At 37.3% G+C, this 23945-nt stretch overlaps 1 protein-coding gene across 1 annotated transcript in view; it reads left to right on the forward strand.

The window, feature by feature from the left end:
- Nucleotides 1–23945, forward strand: part of FAM81B (family with sequence similarity 81 member B) — a 56917-nt gene that overhangs the window by 16113 nt on the left and 16859 nt on the right. The window contains exons 4-7 of the mRNA XM_007121298.2: nucleotides 490–733; nucleotides 6584–6702; nucleotides 16527–16656; nucleotides 22508–22614. Coding sequence (XP_007121360.1) covers nucleotides 490–733; nucleotides 6584–6702; nucleotides 16527–16656; nucleotides 22508–22614 — 600 coding nt within the window. The remainder of the gene's footprint in view (nucleotides 1–489; nucleotides 734–6583; nucleotides 6703–16526; nucleotides 16657–22507; nucleotides 22615–23945) is intronic.

Below are 23945 nucleotides of genomic sequence, written 5' to 3' on the forward strand. Positions count from 1 at the left end.
CCGCTTCCCCTGCATCGGCAGGCGGACGCACAACCACTGCGCCACCAGGGAAGCCCAGCCCTAGTTTTTGTATTTTCCTTTTCTAATTTTTTTTTTTTACTTTTTGTTGACCTTCTGACTCTTTTGTCAGTCTTTGCCTTGGAGCTATTATTTCTTCCAGCAATTAGAAAGCAGCTCACTCCTCAGTATAGAATCATCAGGCATGAAATTTATGTGGCTCCAACTTGGCTTGTTAGAATAGCGGGTAAAATGTAGAACAATTCCTGCTTGGGAAACAGGAAAAATACATGATACAAGATCAGGGCATAAGTCAGATCCAGTTCTCAGATGAGACATAAACCGAGATTCTCACTACGCAGGGTTTAAAGTCCTAACAGACCTCTCACAGGGGAGAAAATACAGGAGTAGGAGTGCGGATGCAAGTTCTGGTTCTGGCTCGTCCAGCTCATCCTTGTAACACCTGCGGTGTTGTTTCCTTTTCCGGACCAGGGGTCGTTCTTTTCTTCCTGCCATTCCAAACACCCAGAGAAGTCAGCTAGAAGACAGACTGAACAACCAGGGTCGCACCATAGCTTTCCTCCTTGAACAAGCTTTCCGCATCAAGGAGGATATCTCTGCCTGTCTTCAGGGGACACATGGCTTTCAAAAGGAGGAGTCACTTGCCAGGAAGCTTCTGGAAAACCACATCCAGACCATCACCAGCATCGTCAAAAAACTCAGCCAGAACATTGAGGTAGTTCTTTATTTCCCATATGTTGGCATCATTGCTTGACAAAGATTATCAAGCACCAGTGTCATTTTTCAACTAGAGAAATGAGTCACTATTACTTAAGTTTAAATGATTTTAGTTTAGTTGCCTCAGAGGGAAATAGTCAATATTTCAACTTCTCATTTATGCCAAAAAGTAGAAGGAAATTCTACGTTCAGAAAATGTTTGTTGAATGTGTCTCTGTGACAGAAAAGACAACTGTCTAACATTAAATGTCAGACATTGTGCTAAGGTGCTTATTTTCATCTTAATCTTCAAGATTCTATTAATATAATCATTTCAAACAGAGGTCTTCATTAGGCAGTGGGAAAGCTAGTTCATAGGCCCATCACACTCTGACCCCATCTCCTACCCCTTTCTCCTTCACTCTGGCCACACTGGGCTCCCAGCTCTTCTTAGAACACCCCAAACATGCTCAGGCTTCAGGGCCTTTGCACTTGCTGTGTATTCTGGGTGGATCATCTTCCCCTAGATACTTCTATAAAGTATTCCTCATTTCCTTCAGGTCCCTGCTCAAAAACCATCATATCAGAGGGCAGTTCCTTGACATGCCATAAAATACCCCCTCCTCACCCCAACAGTCACAACCTCCCTTAAACCCTACATTATTTTTATCTATAGCACTTATCGCAAATGACCATGGTCTGTCTTTGTTTATTGTGCTTCCCTTCTAAAATATAATCTCTGTGAGGACAGGGACTTCATTTTGTTCACTGCTAAATCCCACACAAAACTGATGACAGTGTATGAGAGGCAGTCAGCAATCTGTAAATATTTCTTGAACAGATAAATGAATGAATGAATGATGTTTAAGGTAATAAAGGAAAAATAGAGTTTCTGATCAAAAAATGAAATGCTTGGGTTAAACCAAGACAAGTAGATTCTTATTACAGGTCTTTCAGAGTTTTTAAAGTACTAATGAGCATTATGAATCTGGGGTAGCAACTTTCAGGCAAAAGTTCCAGAGAATACAGTTTAAAAATCTGGCCCAAAACGTGTGGAATTGTGAGAATTGACAACAGTGCCCTCACACAATAATGTCCTTTTCTCCTATCAGATAGAATAGCGGATTAGACAAAAAACAAACAAAAACCATGAGATTGACCCAGCAATGACTTACTCATGACTATACATTTAAGGCTAAGGATATTTGTTAATTTATTTTCTCTCTGTAGACCCCATAATGCCATACTGCATTTGAGGGACTGTGGAAAGTTAAAAAATCTTGGTGCGCTTTTAAAAGGCACTTTTTTGGTATTTAGCACATATTGAATTGACAGCAGGACCTAAAGAGTCAGTGTTACTTCTCAAAGTGGTCAAAGGTGTTTCCAGGCATAATGAACTGTCATTAAAGTGACAAGAGACACATGGCTCAGTGCCTCCGAGATGATGAGAAAATCAAGTACAGCGCCAGGACTAAAATAAGATCCTAATTTAGGAGTCAAAACTTCTTGGTAATTGAAAAGAGAACAGCATTCTCAGGAATATCAAAATGCTTCTAGAATGTTCTATATTTTGATTTCAGTGTTTGTTACATAGTTGATTATATTTGTCAAAATCCATCCAGAGATATATTTTGATTTACATATTTTAATACATATTAATTACACCTCAATAAAATACTATTAGCTTTAAGGGGAAAAAAGTTTCCAGATATCTGAAATCTTGCTAAGAGCTTCTTTTCCTATAATAATTACCTTAGATTAGCTCTGAAAAAAGACAAAGCCAAAACATTTTCCAAATACCATAAAAATCTCAAAATATTTGCAATCCTGTTAAGGGTTTGGCATATATAGGGAAAATGACAAGGACTGGTTTGATTGTGCAGAAAACTGAATTAGGAAGTATTTAAAGACTATACATATGAAGTTAAAACACGAAGAAGAAAGTATTAAACTACCATTAGTAAATAACTAAGACTATAAAGTAATAAGCATTTATAGAGAAATAGATGCTATCCAAGTATTTTTTAAAAACCTAAACTCTTGGGCTTCCCTGGTGGCGCAGTGGTTGAGAGTCCGCCTGCCGATGCAGGGGACACGGGTTCGTGCCCCGGTCCGGGAAGATCCCACATGCCGCAGAGCAGCTGGCCCCGTGAGCCGTGGCCACTGAGCCTGCGCGTTCGGAGCCTGTGCTCCGCAACGGGAGAGGCCCCAACAGTGAGAGGCCCGTATACCGCAAAAAAAAAAAAAAAACTCTGAACGCTTTAATCAGATCAGTCCATTTGTAAATTGTCCAGCAAGTTAGCTCCAAGTGTGAGCAGAAGCTTGACTTGGGTTTTTAAAAGAAATGAAAAAAAGATTTTTTGGTTTAATCAACAATAATTGTAGCAGTTAAGTTTCTTGTTCCTTTTTATTTTTTTATTTTTTTAAATTAAATTTTATTGGAGTAGAGTTGCTTTACAATGTGTGTTAAGTTGCCTGTTCCTTTTTAAATCAAAATATTTTTTAAGCTGGCAGCTAATTCAAGTTTGAAAATTAATTTATTTTTAATTCAGGAAAAGAGCATTTCATGTACAACATTGATTTATTGCATTTTTTTCCTCCAACTTATAAAAGCAATACTTGTTCACTGTAATTATTTGGAAGTTTAGGAAACAATTTTAAAACCTAGGAAAAATTTCTCACAATTGCACCACCAAATGGCAATCTCTACAAATACTTAGATGCATCTCCCTCTGGTCTTTCCAGGCATTCCCTTTAGGAAGCTGAGACTACGTTTGTAAGCACAATTTTTAATATAAAATTATATCATAAACCCTTTTGTACGTCATTAAAAGCTCTTTGCATGGTGCGTACATCATGGTTTGCTTAATTATTCTCCTAATATTGAAATATCTTTGTGCATAAATGTGTCCACATTTGGATTATTCCTATTGTATACGTTCTTGTAAATGGAATTACCAGGGTAAGAACACTATAAAAGCTCTTTACACATATTGCCAAATTGGTCTATTTATACTTCCATTAGCCTTATATGAGAGTGCTTTTTTCACTGCGCCTAGCCCAGCATTGAGATTTATTGTTTTAATTATTGCTAATTTGATGGGATAGAAATGAGATCTTTCCCTTTTTTTCACTTTTTAAAAGTAACTATAACAATTTACATTTTCTCTGTCAATAATCTGTTAATGTCTTTTGCCAATTTGTTTTTCTGGATTTTAGTTCTTTTTAGTTTTTATTTATGAGTTTTTTTATTAAGAAAAATAAGCAGTGGGACTTCTCTGGTGGCACAGTTGTTAAGAATCTGCCTGCCAATGCAGGGGACACGGGTTCAAGCCCTGGTCCGGGAAGATCCCACATGCCGCGGAGCAACTAAGCCCATGTGCCACAGCTACTGAGCCTGCGCTCTAGAGCCTGTGCTCTGCAACAAGAGAAGCCACTGCAACGAGAAGCCTGCGCACCTCAACAAAAGTAGCCCCCGCTCACCACAACTAGAGAAAGACTGTGCGAAGCAACAAAGACCCAATGCAGCCAAAAATAAATTTATTTTTAAAAAATAATAGGCAGTGACACTTTGGTAAATGTTTAGCAATCAGCAATCAGTTTTTTTTCTGAGGGATAAAATACCTGGTTTATAGTGTTTGCCTATTTCCATGGTGTAAATACGCTCACTATAATTGATTTAGAAAACCAACTGATGTTACTAAACACAAAGATGGGAAGAGCTATACATGCACAATTGCACCTCTCAAGAACAGGTGTATAACGACTGCAACACACCATTGAGACCCTTGGCAGTAACATTTGTTATAAATGTTTTTCCAGTTGGTTGTTTATATCTTAATTATATTTATATTGGTTTTTACAAGTTTTAGATAGGGTTAAATGTTCCAATATTTTGGTTTGAGACTTCCCTCATTACTTTCAAAAATAGAAATTTCTTTTAGAAATTTCAAAGATGAAATAATCTCCTCTATTATCTGTTAGTTTTATGGCTTAACTTTTTTAATATTCTAAATCTATTTTTTTCTAAAATCTATATTCATGTATGGTGTAAGGTAAGGATCTAAATTGACTGTTTTCTGAATAAGTAACCAAAAATCTCAACAGCATTTGTGAAATTCCTTCCCCAGGGATTTTGAGTCTCATATATAGCATATTTCTTTCTTACATTTACCAAGATCTTCATTAAATTACAATGATCGATTTAGCTATACACAGCTATTTAGCTACACACAGCTATTTAGCTACACTCAATCACTTATCCTTGTTTTTACAAAATGCTTTACTATTTAATAGGGCAAGTTCCTTTTTATCACTATTCCTTACAAAACAAAGCAAAACACCACCTACTGTTATTGTCTGAACGTTTGTGTCTCCATCAAAATTCATATATGAAATCCTACTGTCCAATGTGATGTTATCAGGAGGGCTTTGGGAGGTACTTGGGTCATGAGAGTGGAGTCCTCATGAATGGGATTAGTGCCTTCATAAAAGAACTCACAGAGCTCCCTGGCTCCTTCCACTATGTGAAGATGCAGCAAGAAGTGAGCAGTCTGCAGCCCAGAAGAGGGCTCTCCCCGGAACCCAACCACGTGGGCACCCCGATCTTGCACTTCCAGCCTCCAGAATAGTGAGAAATAAATCTCTGTCGTTTATAAGCTGCTCAGTCTGTGGTATTTTGTCATAGTGGCCCGAACGATCTAAAACACCTATAGGCATGCAAAAGCAAACAAACAAGCTAAAACAAAAAACAAAAACACCTCTAGCTAGTGTTCTTGACACTTTTATGTCTCCAGTTAAAGCTATATTTGTTCTTGGATTGTCTCAATCTGCCAGTTTACAAATGGGCAAAATTCTGTATATAGTCTTTGAAATTTCTATAATTCATTTCCTATAAAATTCCTTCTTTTCCTCCAAAAATTCATAATCACAAATTTAACATGGTTCAGGCCTTGGTAAAATATAGCAATTAACCTTTAATGTTTCCGCAAATCACAAAGTTGTTTGTGTTTTCCTATCCTCTAAACGCTTTTCTGAGTAAACATAAATTATTTTTTATGTCTTTACTTTGGAATTTGTTTGAATGTCAAGCAAGATATAAATTGTTTCTATGGACAAGCAGAATTTTTTAATTTTTATGTATGAGCACCAAAAATTAAAACCCACTGTTTGGGGGACCACCGACCTGGTGGTATAGGACAGTCAGTTTCATTTCAGAACACCAAGACATAATGAAGGCATGACAAAGGATACTCGGCAAAATCTGAACACACTCAAGCCATAAATTTCTCATGTTCTCTAAAAAATCTAAAACAATAAACGTTTTTCACTCCATGTATGTGAAACAGTTTGATTCAGATTTGCTTGTGTTAATTGTGTTAGCTTCATTGTGGTTCTGATTCAATCTGTAAAGGGCCTTGCTTGATACCATATGAAAGGTTCCTTTTTCTAAACTTTACCACCAATTCTGAAAGAGGTTTTTGTGAAAAGCTTTTATGTCGATGATGGCCATGGCCATAATAGCACAGTAAATATGTTTTGTTTGGCCCATATGGTGTTTATAAAAGAATTTGAATAAGATGTCAATATTTTAAAATTGAGAAATTTAACATAAAATCTGGATTTCTGGCTTCTGTTGAAACATCGTTGAACCATCATGCCGACCTGGCAACAATCGGCAGGACTCACGCCATCTCTGTCTCCCTCAAATAAAGCAAAGATGGCTTCTCTCTGATACAGGACCCTCTCACTCACGTACACTATCAGCCTAACTAGGAAATGCACCCGATTTTGTAACCTCTACTTTAAATGATATTTTCTTATCATGTCTGATGGGAACTTAATGGGAATTTTAACTCAAATATTGCAGATGTTAGAAGAACAAATAAAAGCTCGAGACGTGGCAGCCACAGGAACTAATTTTGCAGTACAGGACCTAAACACCAAACACCTTCAAGGAGTTGGAGATCTTCGAGGAAGAGTAGCCAGGTGAGAAGAAGCGTGTTAACAAATGCTCAGCGGTCAGTTGCTGGCCACTGAGTTCTCATCCCTAAACAAGTTCCATATTGTAGAAAACAAGATGCTGCCTTTAAGCTAAATGATGAGATAGTAACTGAGAAAGTGTATCATGAAATTTGAAAGCCTCATTCTCCCTGTGAGATCCAAGGGTTCTATAAAGGACCTCTCATACAGAATGCCCAGTTTGGTTTCATCTGCAAATGACAAGTCTTGTCTTTACAGCCCTCAGCTGTCCAAATGCCAACATCTATACAAAGACAGACCCTTGAAACCACATACAAAATCCCCAGATGTATCAAATCTAATGATTAAAACATTTAAAATATACAATAATTTCATATAGAAGCCTAGCAAAAGGGATTTAATGGTCAAGTGAATAAAATTTTGAATGATACCTTTTGTATGAGACTTGTAAGTTGGAAGAATTCATGGTGTACAGTTCAGCAAAAATTTGTAGGCATTGACAATGGCAGGACCGCTCTGGTTGACACATGAAAGATGACTTGTGAGTGGCTGAGCGTGGGCACCTTTCCATCTTTACATCTTCTGCCAGCACCTGTCTCCTCTCTCCTGAAATACCCCCACCTTCATCTCATTAATCTGCTCTCAACTGTTAATGACCAATAATTATTATTAATGACCAATAATAATTAGGTGATTAACACCTAAGACAAACCTATTCTAGGGTATCCGTCCATTCAATTCAACAACAACGACAAAAAAATGTATTAAACACTTCTATATGCCAGGCAGTGTGCTAGTATTCAGGGATTCAGCAACATGGTCCCTTTCCTGTAAATTCACAGTCTACCTGGGAAAACATAAAGCCCAATGAGGTGCTTCATTCACTATAATGACAGCCTGGGGTGCTATGGGAATATCCAAATCAGATGGGGGCATAAAGATGGCTTCCTGGAGGAGGTGACACTTGACATGAATTTTGAAAGGTTTGTAGCAGTTAACTAGACAGGGAAGGAAAGGAAAGGCACTTCACATAGGAAGCAAGATATGTGCAAAAGAACTGAGGGGTAAATTACTGTGACATGTTCAGGGGCTACCTATGAGAAGAGTATTTTAGTTATGTTATTTTGGGTTTGCACTTAGGGAGAGATGGGAGATTGGGAGACGAAGGTAGAGAAATGGTCCAGAGTTGGGTGATGAGGATCTCTGGCCAAGGTAAAAAGTTTAAACTTTATGTAGAAAGTTATAAATAGCCATGGGAAGATTTTAAGTAAGGGGATGACATTTAGTGACCTTCTAGTAGTAGCCAAATTGGTGGGGTACAGAAAGAAGGCATGAAGATGAAAGGAAGCTATTGCAGCAATCAAGGTGAGAAATGTCAGGGGCCTAAACTGAAGCACTGGCCATGCAAGTCCAGAGCAGGTAACAGACATTCAGAAAACAGAATCTACAGGATTAGTACATATGTCTGTGTGTATGTGTGTATACACAAACATAAACATACATACATATATATATATATACACATATATAATTATATATTATATGTATACATATTTTAATATATATAAAATTGTATACTTTATTCTATTTGATACATGGAAAATAATTTTTATAATATTTGGGTAAGTTATGAAGCAAGATAATAAAACAAACCCCAGCAAACCCATCACTCTACTTAGATGTGCCATGATTTTACAAAGAAGATAAACACCAAAAATCTCTTGAATGAAATTTGGAATTTGCTTCAATTTGGTGCTGATGACACTTCAACTTTTTGTTTTTTTCTGCAAACCACTTAAGACCCTACTATTTCATTCTTGTAAATCCTCTCTTACATACAAGACAAAGTCACAAACAGATTTAAATGAAGCCAAGAGATGAATGGAATAATATCAAGGAAAAGATGTGCAACTATTTTTGTTCTGCTCCAGTTTCTTTTTTTGTTTCCTTTTTAAAAAATGTTGTATACATTCAAGGTGTACACGATGATTTGATAAACATATTAAAATGATTAGTACAGTCAAGCTAACTAGCATATCTTCTCCTCACAGAGTTACCTTTTTGTGTGATGAGAGCACCTGAAATCTACTCTCTTAGCATATTTCCATTCTTCAATACAGCATTATTCACTGTAGTAATCACACAGTGCATTAGGTCTCTAGACTTATGCAGCCTACAGAACGGCCACTTTGTGCTCTTGACCGATGGCTCCCCATTTCCCCCACCTCCTCACCCCTAATAACCACTGTTCTCCTCTCTGCTTCTATGTTTTTGACTTTTTTAGATTCCACATATAAATGAGATTATGCAGTTTTTTCCTCCTGTGTCTGGCTTTTTTCACTGAGCATAATGTCCTCCAGGTTCATCCATGTTGTTGCAAATGGCAATGTCTCCTTTTCTGAGGCTGAAAATTTCAGAGTGTGTGTGTGTGTATCACAATTTCTTTATCTATTCATCCAAAGACACTTAGGTTGTTTCCATATCCTGGTTATTATGAATATTGCTGCAATGAACATGAAAGTACATATTTCTTCCAGGTAGTCATTTCATTTCCTTTGGATATGTATCCAGAGGGGGGATTTCTAGATGATATGACAGTTTTATTTTTAATTTTTAAAAGAACCTCCATACTGTTTTGTATAATGGCTATACCAATTTACATTCCTGTTAACAGTGTAGAAGGATTCCCTTTTCTCCACATCTGTACCAATACTTGTTATCTTTTATTTTTTTGATAATTCTCATCTTAACAGGTATGAGGTGATATGGTTTTGATTTGCATTTCCCTGATGATTAGTAATATAGAGCTCTTTTTCATGTACCTGTTGGCCATTTGTACGTCACCTTTGGACAAATATCTGTTTAGGTTTTTGCCCATTTTAAAAAATCATGTGACCATTTAAAACCCCCTCTTTGTTATCTGTGGTCCCAAGGGACTCACAGATGAGCCCCATCGGGTCTCAGGGCTAGGTGATTTGGGAGCCAGTCTCTTGGGTGGCAGCTAGATGTGTGGTCCACACCCTTTGCTCACCATGGAGAATCGAATTTGGGGGTTTCCTCCCAACAGTAAGGTGTTGCATCAGGGATGGGGCTTATGGCATGTGTGTGTCTCAACTTTTTCCACCCAGTTTGATGTGGGTATTAGTTGCCTGATGTGTAGAAGTCTCTAAACCAGTTTTTGAATTTTACTCAGAGGGACTTGATCCACATTTTTCTGCTTATTTGGTGCAAGTGAGGGAGGAGGGAAAAATCAAGAGCTCCCTATTCCTCCAACTTGCTCTCTGCTTACTTACTTTCCCCTTTAATATGAAGCAGTGATTTTAGGACAAGGTCTTATTTTTCCTTGAAATGTCTCCCTTTTATGAAACTTTCTTAAATCTAGTGATTTGAGACAGATTCTGGCTAAAAGCCATGAGATTTAAATTCACACTTCCATTTTTTCTTTTCCGTATTTTTGCAGGCAAGCGACCCCATGGACCAGCTGAGGCAGATTAATTACTTTTCTCCCACATATATTGACCTTAATTCCAGTTAGCGTTTTGGCATAAGTGAAACTAAGTTGATTATTTTAACATAATTCCTAGCAAACCTTTTACTGCTTCATAAATCCAACTCAATATTTGATAACAACAATGTGCTTTGAATTTTATATCTTATTTTCCACTCCAATATAGTGGCAGTTTAAAAGCAAATACTTCCAATGAGATGAGGTTCTTGAAGTTGTCTGGCCTGCTTTTGACACTCTGTACTGTATTTGATAGATTAGTCTCAAATGTGCAAAAAAGAAAAAGGCAGGTATGTAAAAGGCAGCCATACAGACAGCTTACACTCTATAGAAGCAGCCAGAGGAGGCCAACCCTCTATCCACACTTGACTATTTGGGACCCCAAGGCAGATCTGCAGATGAAAGAAAAAAGTTGTGTTGATGTGGGATTAAAAGCATAAGTCATGTCCTTTGGAGAAACAATAACGATATTATTTGGATACTGTCAACTTTTGAAAACAGTGGGGACTTCTCATTAAAGATATTTTTATTCCACTCCTCTCACTTGAGACATCTCAATGCCAGTAAAAATAAAAGGAAGAAAACAAAAAACTTCATCTTTACTAGAACATGGAAGTTGCCATAACCACAAACAGAGCACACTTAGCAAATACTGAGATGTTTGGACTGATAGTGTTCTCCTTAGACCTTAAACATAATGATTTCCTCCAAATCAAGAGGCATAATTCAGAAAGGCATAGACCAAATATTTTGAATATAGCAATGTTACCTAGGGGATGGGGTGAGTCACAGGAGAGATAGGAAACGTCCCTTGAGACAGGTGGCAAGAAGGGTCTTGCCACTTCATGCCTGAGAGAAACCAGCTGGGGTGCAACAGGCTGAGGAAGGAGAGGAGGCGATAACATCACATGAAAGAATCTATCATGATGATTTGCTGTGAGATACACCAATCTGGTTTTTGAGGAGAAAATGGGGAGATGTGCCCTCTTCCCTGGGCCTAAAGAAACAACAGATTTGATAATGATAAGGCTGAGTAGAGGAAGTGATCTACTCTCCACCAAGCACACACTAACTCACATATATACAATGGAATATTATTTGGCCATAAAAAAGGAATGAAAGAAGGCCATTTGCAGCAACATGGATGGACCTAGGGATTGTCATGCTGAGTGAAGTAAGTCAGACAGAGAAAAACAAATATTATATGATATTGCTTATATGTGGAATCTAAAAAAAGGTTACAAATGAATTTATCTACAAAACAGAAACAGAGTTACAGATGTAGAAAACAAACTCATGGTTACCTGGTGGTAAAAACAGAAATAGAGTTACAGATGTAGAAAACAAACTCATGGTTACCTGGTGGTAAGGGGGCAGGGAGGGATAAACTGGGAGATTGGGACTGACATACACACACTACTGTATATAAAATAGATAATAAGAACCTACGGTATAGCACAGGGAACTCTAATCAATACTCTGTAATGACCTATATGGAAAAGAATCTAAAAAAGAGTGGAGATATGTATATGTATAACTGACTCACTTTGCTGTACACCTGAAACTAACACAACAGTGTAAATCAACTCTACTCCAATAAAAATTATTTACAAAAAAAAAAATATATATATATATATATATACTCTCACTCATAGGCCAGTGGCCAGAATCACAGGAAGATGTGAAAGTAGGACTTAGGAAGAATCTGGCCTGTGCGTGAAAACCACCACCACCGTCGATCGATCGATCGATTGATAGATAGGAAGGTAGGTAGATAAAAGTGTAAGACTGCTGAATATATCTCATGACAGGAATTACCCAGAAAAACAGAGGAAGAGTTCAAATCAAAGTTCTCCTGGTTTCAAAGAAATTAAGAGCAAACGAAAGAGATAAAAGAAGATTGCTGATTGAACTGTCGCATGTCATTTTGCTCCTTCCAAAAGCCCCACTAAGTCTACAGTAAAAAAGAGTTTTCCCTTTAAAACATAAACCCACAAAGACAGGGGATATCAGCCTAGAAACACTGGAACCTAGAAGACAGATAGACATGTGGAAGCTGACTGAGCAGATGTAAAGAGATCAGTTTTAAAGCTGTGGGATAAGCTGAGAATGACCTGGTTTTACACCACAGAACTCTCACAGGCTTAGGAGGGCTGGGCCAGGCACCTCTGAGAGTGTGGGTGAAGGTGGACTCTTGCCTCCTGGGAGAGGAACTGAGAGAAGTAGGGAGAGGCAGAGCCAAGAACCACTGCAGTGTGTTATTAGCCTTCTTGTTATTATTGACTTTTAAACTATAAACATGTTTTACTTTGATAAAAATAAGAGATAAAAGGGTTCCCCCCCCAAAAGAGATGATCAAATAACAAAAGGAGATAGATAAACTGGAATTGCTCAGGGATAGGTGAAAGAGAATATTAAAATATTACAGGGATTCAATCTACTTTAGAAGTCCCCAAAAGAGGATACATACAACTGAAAATAAGTTATTTTTTTAAAAAAGGCATGAGCAAACTGTACAACACATAAAGAAAATGCTTTTCCATATAAAAATGGTTAGAGAAATGATGTATAGGGAAGACAACATAGACCTCATTCAACAGAGATATAAGAGGAGCTCCTAAAGAAGAAAAAGAACAAATTCTTCAGAAGAAAAAAATATTTATGGATATAAGAGAGAAAGCTTTCTTGAAACAAGAGCTTTGAATCTGTAGATCAAAAGGAAAACTGCAACCCCAGAAAAATTTACATAAGAACAATTAAACCAAGATACCTGGTTGAAGTTACTGAATATCAAGGATAAAGAATCAATAGAAGAAAAAAGAAAAACAAAAAAGAATCATTAGACATCTAGGTAGACAAAACAGATTACATAAAAGAATGAAAAAACATAGTCATCTCAGACTTCTCCACCTCAAACCATGCGAGATAAGAATGGAGCAATGTCTATCACGTTCTGAACAAAAGAAAAAGTGACCCAATAATGTCTTCTTAACCAAATTACCTTTCAAGTATAAGAGAACAGACAGACATTCTCAAGTATTCAAGAATGTAAAGATTCCAATGCTTCCTGGATCCTTCTTTTAAAATCTGGATGACAAAATCTGGCCAACCAAGGAATAAATCAAAATAAGGGGGGACTTCCCTGGTGGCACAGTGGTTAAGAATCTGCCTGCTAATGCACGGGACACAGGTTCAAGCCCTAGTCTGGGAAGATCCCACATACTGTGGAGCAACTAAGCCCATGTGCTGCAACTACTGAGCCTGCATGCCACAACTACTGAGCTCACATGCCACAGCTACTGAAGCCCGTGCGCCTAGAGCCCATGCTCCTCAACAAGAGAAGCCACTTCAGTGAGAACCCTGAGCACCTCAACAAAGAGTAGCCCCCGCTCACCGCAACTAGAGAAAGCCCGCAGGCAGCAACAAAGAACCAACGCAGCCAAAAAACAAACAAACAAATCAAAATAAGGATTTCAGATAAGAAATCATAGTTTTAAAGGACTGTCATTGAACATAGAATCTAAATATAGCATGAAGATTCAATAAGAGTGGGAAATTTAGTTGCAGAATGCACTGTAAATGTCATAAAAACTGATATTTTTAAAATAGAAAAATATTAACAAAAACTGTTGAAAGAGCAAGGATATAAACATTTAGTTGCTCACTTTTTGGCATATGGCCAATAGATAATGTCTAAAGTTGAAATGGTAGTTGTAAAAAGCATAATGATTCCAATCTATGATAGCTTTTTATAACTTCATTTTTTAGAAATATCTCTTGTAGTGAGGAGATATATATATATTTGAAGTTCAGCAATTTCTTCATTTTTCACTACAGTTTCCTTTCCTTAGGTTAAATTAAAATTCAATGTAAGGTTTTTAACTAAAACTGGTACCTATAATCCTAATATTCTAAAATTTATTTATTATATTTCTATCTTTCTTCCTCTCTCCATGTATAATATATATACATATATATACATATAACCACACATCATATCTATATGTGTATTTAGTATAATGGTGAATGAAATAATAACCAAATATTAGCAATGACTATTTCTGGAAAATGGAATTTGGGATGATGTTAACTCTCTTCTTTGTTCTTTTCTTTTTGTATTATGTGTAATTTTTTTATAATGAGCATGTGTTATTTTAAAAGAAACAATAAAATCACTTCAAAGGAGAGAAAGAGAAACTTCCTTTTGAAATATGGAGTGCAGCTTTGAAAAACCACTAATCCTTGACTTCAACGTGTGGCGTTAAGCTGGTGAGGTGGGGTGAAAATGAAAAGGTGGCAACTCTCAACTGTTTATTTATTTGAGGAAATAAACAGTAGCTGTTGATCCTGTGTGGGTGCTTCCTCTGTGCCAGCCACTGGCTAAACATTTTGCATTCATTACCTCCTTCATCCTTCAATAACCCTAGGCAGGTCCACTCTTCAAGACAGCCGCTTATGGTTTGCAAGGCTGAGCACACAGCACTCCAGGAGACATTGTTCACATTGTCCCCCTCACCATATGTCTGGCACGCCCTGGAGTTGTGCAAGGGACAAATTGTGCAGTGACTTCAGCATCGTTACCCCCTTTACTCTGATAAGGGAAACTGAAACTTACAGATGTTAAGAAAATTGTCCCAGATCACAAACCTAGGAAGTAGTAGAAGCCAGACTCAAAGACGCATCTATCTGACTAAATCCTCAACCACTAGCCTACAACGCAGGGACCAGCGGTCCCTGAGGGTGGGAGCAGGTGGCGCTGGGTGAGAGGCGGCAGGGAGAGGGGACAGCAGCAACTATTCCCGAGTAGCCTTTGGGTGTCTTAATGTGAACTCACGTAAGAATATTCTTTCTTTTTTTTTTTTTTTTTTTTTTTGCGGTATGCGGGCCTCTCACTGTTGTGGCCTCTCCCGTTGCGGAGCACAGGCTCCGGACGCGCAGGCTCAGCGGCCATGGCTCAGGGGCCCAGCCGCTCCGCGGCATGTGGGATCTTCCCGGACCAAGGCACGAACGCGTGTCCCCTGCATCGGCAGGCAGACTCTCAACCACTGCGCCACCAGGGAAGCCCACGTAAGAATATTCTAACCAACAGTAGAGGTTGTTCTGACAATAACAGTTTATATATACAAACGTGTGAAATGGCTTTCGCCCATGACTTCGGTGACCCATTTTTTATCAGAATAATTACTAACTTTTCCCCCCAGCAGTCTCCCCACTCCTCACCAGTTATCTGGCATCCCTTTCAAGAGGTTTCTCAGGAAAATTATCATCCTTAGCTCACCTTTGGCTCAACTTTGGCACCAAAAATCTTAAGAAAAAGAAATTCACTTCTAGAGCCTAAAAAATGTTGACAGTCATAAAACAATATTTATAGCACTTAGCACGACAATATGAAACTATAGTTCCTAATAAATATTACTCGATGACAGTCAAAACAGTTATTTTATAGAATGACAAACTTCAAAGTGATCTCTGGTGACTCATATACAAAAGACACAACACTACAGCGCTCTCCGCCCTATCCTTCATGCAAATATAAGTGTATTGAAACTGGTAATACAGTACGTAACCTGTTCTCTCCCAAGGGAGTCCGCGAGTTGGGATAGTGGGTGGGGTTCCCTGACATGCTGGGAAGATAGTTAATCTGAACTCCATCCCCATTTCACCAGGGTTCCTTCCTGGAAATACCAAATGCCACCTAATGGGCCAGAGCTCAATACACACGTTAGTGTGGCTTATTTTTGTCCTAACCTGAGACAACACTTGATTGACACCACTCAAAGAGCGGGAGTTTTCACTGGGGCTAAGAGAAAGGACGCTGTCCTTTGAAGATGGGATGGAAGACTTTGGTGTGTTGGGACACTTCTTTTAGCCAAAGGAGAACTGACAGTCTGGGAGCCAAGGAAAGAGGCTAAAGGGAGGAAAGAGGATTCAGAACACAATGTAGAAGAGGAAAAAGTTTCAATTTTGCCTAACCATAGGCAGCAGGGAGTATGCCCAAAACATCAAAATCTGTTGGAATTCCTATGACTGAATTAACATATCAGGCCAAAAATATAAAATTTTACCCAATTTCCCCCGAAGTCTTCATCTACTCCAACTCAGTGCTTTGATTTGGGCCAATGTATCATTATCCAACCTGGTTTCTCTCCCTCTGGAAAAAAAAGACGAAGATGAGGGAGATTTCTGTATATGCTCCTATACCTGCCAACTCACTATTCAAAGAACTTGAGAACATTTGCCATCAAATGAACGCACGGATTCTACTATAGTATTAAAAATGGTATAAGCCTATCAATCTCACAACCAATTTTCATCTTGCCACTAGATGTGATTCCAGCATCATGAAGCTTTCTGGAGACATTCACTTCATCAGGCACGAGCACCGGCAACTCGAAAAAACAATTCAAGAGCTCATGTCCGCCCTAGAAACTGTTTCTAAAAACTTGGACATGAAGGTAACTGAAAATATTTGGAACTCTTACGTGTTACTGCCGGAAGTAAGATCATTATAGCTTATCAAAAAGCTCAGTCAAGGGGCTTCCCTGGTGGCGCAGTGCTTGGGAGTCCGCCTGCCGATGCAGGGGACGCGGGTTCGTGCCCCGGTCCGGGAGGATCCCACATGCCGCGGAGCGGCTGGGCGAGTGGGCCATGGCCGCTGATCCAGCGCGTCCGGAGCCTGTGCGCCGCAGCGGTGAGAGGCCCGCGTACCGGGAAAAAAAAAAAAAAAAAAAAAAAAAAGCTCAGTCAAGAGGTAATTGTTCAAAAGAACTCTTTTCCTCCAAAAGGTTTAAATACGACAGCTCATGTATGTACACCATGAGTACTGCCAGGGTAATCAACAAATATTTAATGAGTGCCTCCGATGTTCCAAAACAGCCGCCCCTTGTAAGCATATGCTACTTGATTCTACTGTTGCCATTATTTCCTTACTCTCTGGGTTCTTCTCAAAGGCTGTGTAACTAGACAGAATAAGCAAAGGAATTTCCCATGGAAGCTATTATAATACTATTAAAGGTTCAGCATTAATGTCAGATGATCACGTTGCATCCCTGCAATGGATTATGTCTCTTACAAAATAATACACAAGTCCTTTGGCCTGGATTTTAAAGGCCATCTCTACACTGGCCCCTGCTTTTCTCTACAGCTCACCCTCATGCTTCCTGGCTCACCCTTTAGACCCAGTGACACTGAGCTACCTGTAGGTAGGTCCCACTCACTCCAAGATACTGCGCTGCATCCATGTTCTCTGTGCTTTTTTTGCCTGAAATGTCTCTCCCCCTTTTCACCTTCCCAGGCAATGGTTTATTGAAAGGAGCCAATGCAAACTCTTCCATGCCCCACTTTGTCACGTACTTTATGTGAAACAAACACATCTCCTCTGAAGTCATTTGGGCAGAACAAAGTGGAAATCCTTTGGGAATTGGGGGAGATGAAATCTTGCTGTTTGTTCATGGAGCCAGTTTATCAAGAGTGGAAGGTGCACAGGGGCACACAGTTTACTCCAGTCCCACCAGGCTTGTCCATCTTCCTACAAACTCATCTCATTAGTCCTAATAGTTTTTGGGTTGATTCCCTCAGTTTTTCAAGATAATCATATCAACAACAAATCGTAACAGTTTTATCTCTAGTTTTCTGGTAAAACTTCATGACCTTTTTTCTTAAGGCCTTGACCAGAACTTCCGGAACACTGTTACATAAAAGAGGTCAAAGAAGGCAGCTTATCTTGTTCCTGATTACACTGGAAATGTCTTTGTTGTTTGCTGTTGGCTACTGGTTTGATATATTTTTATCAGACTTATTAAGGAAGTATTAAGTAAGTATCCATCAATTAAGGAAGTATCCATCAATCCTACTTTACTTAGTTTTTATTAGAACTGAACATTTAATTTTATAAAACACCTTTTGGACATTAACAAATGCCTAACTCAGCATGGTTGTGTTTTGGTTTGGGTTTCTGTTTGTTAGTTTATTTATTTCTTCGGCCTTCTAATGTGTTACGTCAAAGCATTTCCCAATGCTGAAACATTCTGGAATTTCTATAATGAAAGCTATACAGTCTTTGTAATAATTCAGTATTTAATTTTGCATCTAACTTCAAAGGTGATATTAGACTCTAGTTTCCCTCTCCTTAGTTTTTCTAAGATAATACATACATATGATTCAAAATCAAAACTATACGAGAAAATACACCCCAAGAATTTTCACTCCCACTTCTGTCACCAGTTATCACAACCATTCATGCCCCTCACAGGTAACAATTTTTATTAGTCTGTTGTGAATCCTTTCAGTATGCCTTTAAAAAGATAGAAGCAAATACAAATATATATTCTTTTTTCCTTTTTACACAAAACATATGTGTATTACTATGCACCTGTTTGTTTTTTTAACTAAACAAACATATCCTAGAGATCCACCCTATCAATACATAGTTTCCTCATTATTTTTCACAACTGTGTACTCTTCCTCTGTATGTAATGGCTCATTTAACCAGTCTCTCATAGATGAACATTTGGATTCTTTTCACTAATTTGCTCTTTCAAACATTGCTGCAATGTATAATCTTGCACTTATGTTATTCAGTGTGTCTGTAGGTATGTCTGTAGAATAAATACCCAGAAGTGGGATTGCTGGGCCAAAGGTACCTGTGTTTGTTATTTTGAAAGATCTTGCTCTCTGCAGGGCTTTTACCATATTGCATACCCACCGACAATATATAAAATGTCCTATATCCCCATTGCCTCATCAATGAGTGTTTGACTTTTGAATTTTGCCTTTTTTTAAAGGAAAAAGATAGCATCTCTGTATTTTAATTAGCCTTTCTTATTACATCTTTTCATATATTCAAGAACTATTTGTATTTCTTTTCCACTGAGCTGTCTGTTCATATCTTTTATCCATTTCTCTATCGGGTAATTTTTCTTTTCAATATCTAGGAGCTCTTTATATGTTAGGGAGATGATATGAGCTGCAAATACATTTTTCCAGTGTGTTGTCTTTTGGCTTTTGATATGCATATGTTCTCTATTTGTAGCCAAATTTATCAGTCTTTTTTTGTGTATGTGGCTTCTGGAATTTTAAGTCACATTTAGACAGAGCTTCCCCACACAAAGGCTTGAAAGAATTGCTCATATTTTCTTCAAGCACTTTCATGGCTTTATTGTTTATATTTAAATTCTTGATCCATTTGGAGTTTTCCCTAGAATAGGATGTGTCTTAATTATTATTTTAATTATTGAGACCTTGTAGTATTTTTACTATCTGGTAGGGCTAGTCCCTTCCACTGCTTTCCTTTTTCCCTTTTCCTGGTAATAATTGTTTATTTGTTTTTGCATATGATTTTAAAATCAGCCTGTCTAGTTCCAGCAAATAAATCAACAAATAACTCTGCCTTAATTTTTATTGAAATCATGTTAAATTTATAAATTAATTTTAGAACTGATATAGTCATAATGCTGAGTGTTGCATCCAAGAACACAGCATACTTCCTGTTTGTCCAGGTTCACTTTTATATCCTTCAGGAGTGGTTTCAAATTTTCCTCATGTAGGTTAGGCAACACCTTAAATGTATTTTGAGATTTCGTCATCTTTTTTTTTAGTTTACTGTAATGGGGGTTTCATTATATCTTCTAACTAGTTGTTAGTTGTGTGTTATAAAGGCTGTATTAATTTTATACTTCAGTGAATTCTCTTGATTATAATAATTTTTCAGTTGGTTTTGGTTTTTCCAGGCACACAATCATATGATTTTTAAACAATAATAATTTGACCTCATCTTTTTCCATTTTATACACATAATTTCTCTTTTTTCTAATTGTTTTGAATAATAACTCTGGTGCAATATTAAATAGTAATGCAGCGATAGTGGGCATCCTGGTCTTGTTCCTGACTTCAACAGAAATGTTCCCAGTGTCTCTCCTGTGATGGAGGAAGTCAGTTTTCTCAATAAGTCTGTTTAATACGCAATTGTTCCTATTTTACTGAGGTTTTGAAAATCAAGAAAGATTATAAAAATAGTCTTGTAGATATAATGTACAGCATAATGACTATAGTTAACAATACTGTATTGTATATTTGAAAGTTGCTAAGAGAGTGGATCTTCAAAGTTCTCATCACAAGAAAAAAAAGTGTAAAAAAAAGTGTAAAAGGTGATGGATGTTAAGTGTTTGTGGTGCTCATTTGATAGTATATACATGTATCAAATCATGCTCTACAACTAAAGCTAACACAATGTTAAATGCCAATCATATCTCAAATTTAAAAAGTAATTATGAATGATGTTAAATAACTTTTTAGCATTTGTGCAAATAATGTCAGTTTTCTCCTATACTAGCATAATTATTTGTATTAATAAATTTCCTATTATTAAACCATCCTTACTTTAAAAAAAAAATCAGTTGCACTTGATTATGATGTGTTTTTCTATTGGGCTGCTAAACACTATTTGCTGATACTTTATTTAAGAATTTCATATCAATGTTTACAAATGAGATTAGTCTCCAGGGGCATTTTTTGTGCAATCTTTTTCAGATTTTGGAATCAATGTTGCACTGATTTGATTAAGATAATTTGGAAATTTCTCTTCTTTTTCTATGCTCTGTAACAGTTTAAAGAGCATTATAATTACCTATTCATTAAGGATTTGATAGCTTTACTTCTGAAAGTGTCAGGGCCTGATGATTTGGTGGGAAAGGGCTGGTGATGGGTTTTGAGCACAGCAGTCAAGGCCCTTGGCCATAATATGCTCTTTATTGTAGGTGACCTGAGAGGCACATTTTCATGTGAAACACTGGGGAATTAAACAATAGAATTTTAAAAGTTTTTTTTTACTCAAATGGTTAGATTCTTGTTTCTTTATACTCTTCTTATTAATTTCTAGTTTAAATGCAGTGTAGTTAGTTGCTTTTCCTGCTTTTTGGAATAATTTGAGAGTTTCTTTGTAGTCACATGTGTACTTAGTTGTAAATGCTCAGTGAGCACTGGGAAAGAATGAGTGTTTTCTGTTTGCAAGTTTGATTGCTTGGCATGTAAATGTATAAATAAACTATATTTGTCCTATCTTTTTATATACTTATTTATATTTTACTTATTTGACCAATAAGTCAAGAGAAGTCATTTAAAATCTGTAATATATTGTCTCCGTTAGTTTATCCTTGTAATTCTACAACTGCTCAATACATAAGGTAAAGTTTCAAAACTATTTTTCACTGTGTATTTTAAAAAGAATGATTTTTACCTATAAAATGATCATCTTTGCTCCGTTTTACATATTTTACCTTGAATAACATTTTATCTAACGATGTTGCTCTGCCTGCTTTCTTTTCCTTTGCTTTGGTCATGCTTAATTTGCCCATGCTTCATTGTTAACAATTCTGCTTTTGAGTGTACTTTCTATAAGTCGCCTGTTTTACGTGTATCTCGTATAAATAACCAATCGTGTGCTACTGGTTGCCCACCCAACATTTACCTATTCAAATCCTTCCATTATTCACCTCTTTCTTTTCTAAGAGAACTTGGATTTTAAGTACCCACTCACCTCCACATGACCGTCTCTTTCAGCAGTTGAGTTTGGCCAAAAGCAATCATGTAGTTTCATTCCCCTTGACAGCGATTAGTTTTGACATGATTATGGGCTGCATAATCATGCATCTATTTCCCAATCCAGTCCTTTTACCTAAAGAACTTCTTCAATGCTTCCAGCAATGTGGAAGGCGCTTTTACCCTAACTTCCAAACATGAGCTTGTTTCTTCCTATGTTTAAAATGCCATAAGTCATTTCACTTGGGATTTACTTGTGCTCATGTCAGAATCCTACCTGGAAATTCCTGAGGCCTGATCTTAGGCCACTCAGATGTTTTCTTTGTAGAGCCCAATTGTGCATTTAAGCATTTATTCAATAACATTTGGTGAGCATCTACCATTGGTCATCTAATGTGCACTGAGGATACAGTGGTGATACAGGATAGAGTGGCTTACATTGTAACTGGGGAGACAGAAAGTAAAGAAATAATCAAATTAACAAAATGATAAACTAATGTCAATAGCATGTTTTTGTCACATCATCAGGTAATCTATTATCAGAAAGAATATTATAGACAGCAGAATGGAACACTCCCCTATTGTTCTTTCCCTGAAGATAGCGCTATAACTGATGAATCATTCCTTTGAAAAAGATCATTTTCAAATGCAGACATGCTTTAGGCTCAAAGCTGGGCTTTTATTCTGGGCTCCTTTAGGAATAAAGTATAGTTAACGTAAGTGCTAGTGGTTTTGTTCACACACAAAAAAACTCTTTTGTACTTTCATTAGGTAATGCAGCTCTTAGGAAAAATAGAGGCTTCCAGTTCTGAGCAAATCTCAAATTTAAAGATGGTCCAGGGGGATTATCACCAAGAAATGAACCTTTTGGAGTTCAAGTAAGTAAATGGAAGATTTTTAATTGTTTAATGCATTCCAAAGTGTTTTGCTTAATGAAAGCATTGACATTAAATAAAATCCTATCCCAGTTATTTGAACCTGTCCAAGAATTAAAGCAACAAACTGATGCAGAGAATATTTTACACTAAAGTAATTTATACAATATTCTTAATTTTAAAATATATATATAAATTTGTCATTCTCTTTTTTTGTATAATATCTCAACTACAATGATACTTTCTGATAGAGTATAATTTTAACTTATCAATTGTACATTAAAATGCCTCAATGTAAAGCACTATTGAACATACACTGATTCCACAAGATTATCAAATAATTTTTTTAAAACTTTGATTCACAAGCTTTTTTTTTAATGATTTCTTCTAAGACCCTCTCCTTAGTTCTTTACAGTATCCCTATTTTAATACTGGTCTCTATCTCACATTACATGAGTTTTCCCCTGTACAACGGAGAGAGCAACAAAGGAGACAAGATGCCACAAACATTCAGATTACTGGCCTCCTTATCCTCAAATCCTCCTTTCTTATTTAAATGACCACCATTTCCTGACACCATGGTTCAGGCAAAGGGAAATTCTAGGCACTTAGATGATACCACCTTACTGCCCCTTCTATTCTTGTTCTTTCTCCTCTCTGTCCCACATCACTTGAGTTTAATGCCTTGGTCAAATCGTATTCTGAGTATACTCTTTCTCCATTTTTCCCCATCTCTACCATATTTCATTAAATCTAAGTGTCATTGACTATAAGATATACCATTACATTCTTGTACCTCTAAGACATGAAGCTAACAATTAAACCGTAGCATGCTATCATTTTATGACACCTCCTAATTTCAGAGATGTTAAGTTAGGAAAAACGTGTATCTTAGAAATTAATGAACAACAGTAGTCATCACTAAAACTCAGAGAAGTAGGTGTCTTGGGTAAATAGAAAATACCTACTTTCTTCATACTCTAAAAGAGCAGGCCTAGGTTCTTAAATTTTAGCACAATGAGGGTACTCAGTAAATATCTGGGTCATGATTGATCTAATCCCTTTAGCTTAGAATTAAGATAGAGATAAGTGTCCAAAGGAGAAATAGAAAAGTAAACTGTTTCCAGAAGTACAATTTAAGAAGGGATTTTATTGGGGGAGGAAAGGGACTTATAATCTGGAGTGGAAGACTGGCTTAAAGGGATCATGAATATTAACAAATAGAAAAGAGGGGAGGCCTCCCCTGGTGGCGCAGTGGTTGAGAATCCGCCTGCCGATGCAGGGGACACGGGTTCGTGCCCCGGTCCGGGAAGATCCCACATGCCGCGGAGCGG

The sequence above is a fragment of the Physeter macrocephalus genome, chromosome 8 (assembly GCF_002837175.3).
Source record: "Physeter macrocephalus isolate SW-GA chromosome 8, ASM283717v5, whole genome shotgun sequence".
NCBI lineage: Eukaryota > Metazoa > Chordata > Mammalia > Artiodactyla > Physeteridae > Physeter > Physeter macrocephalus.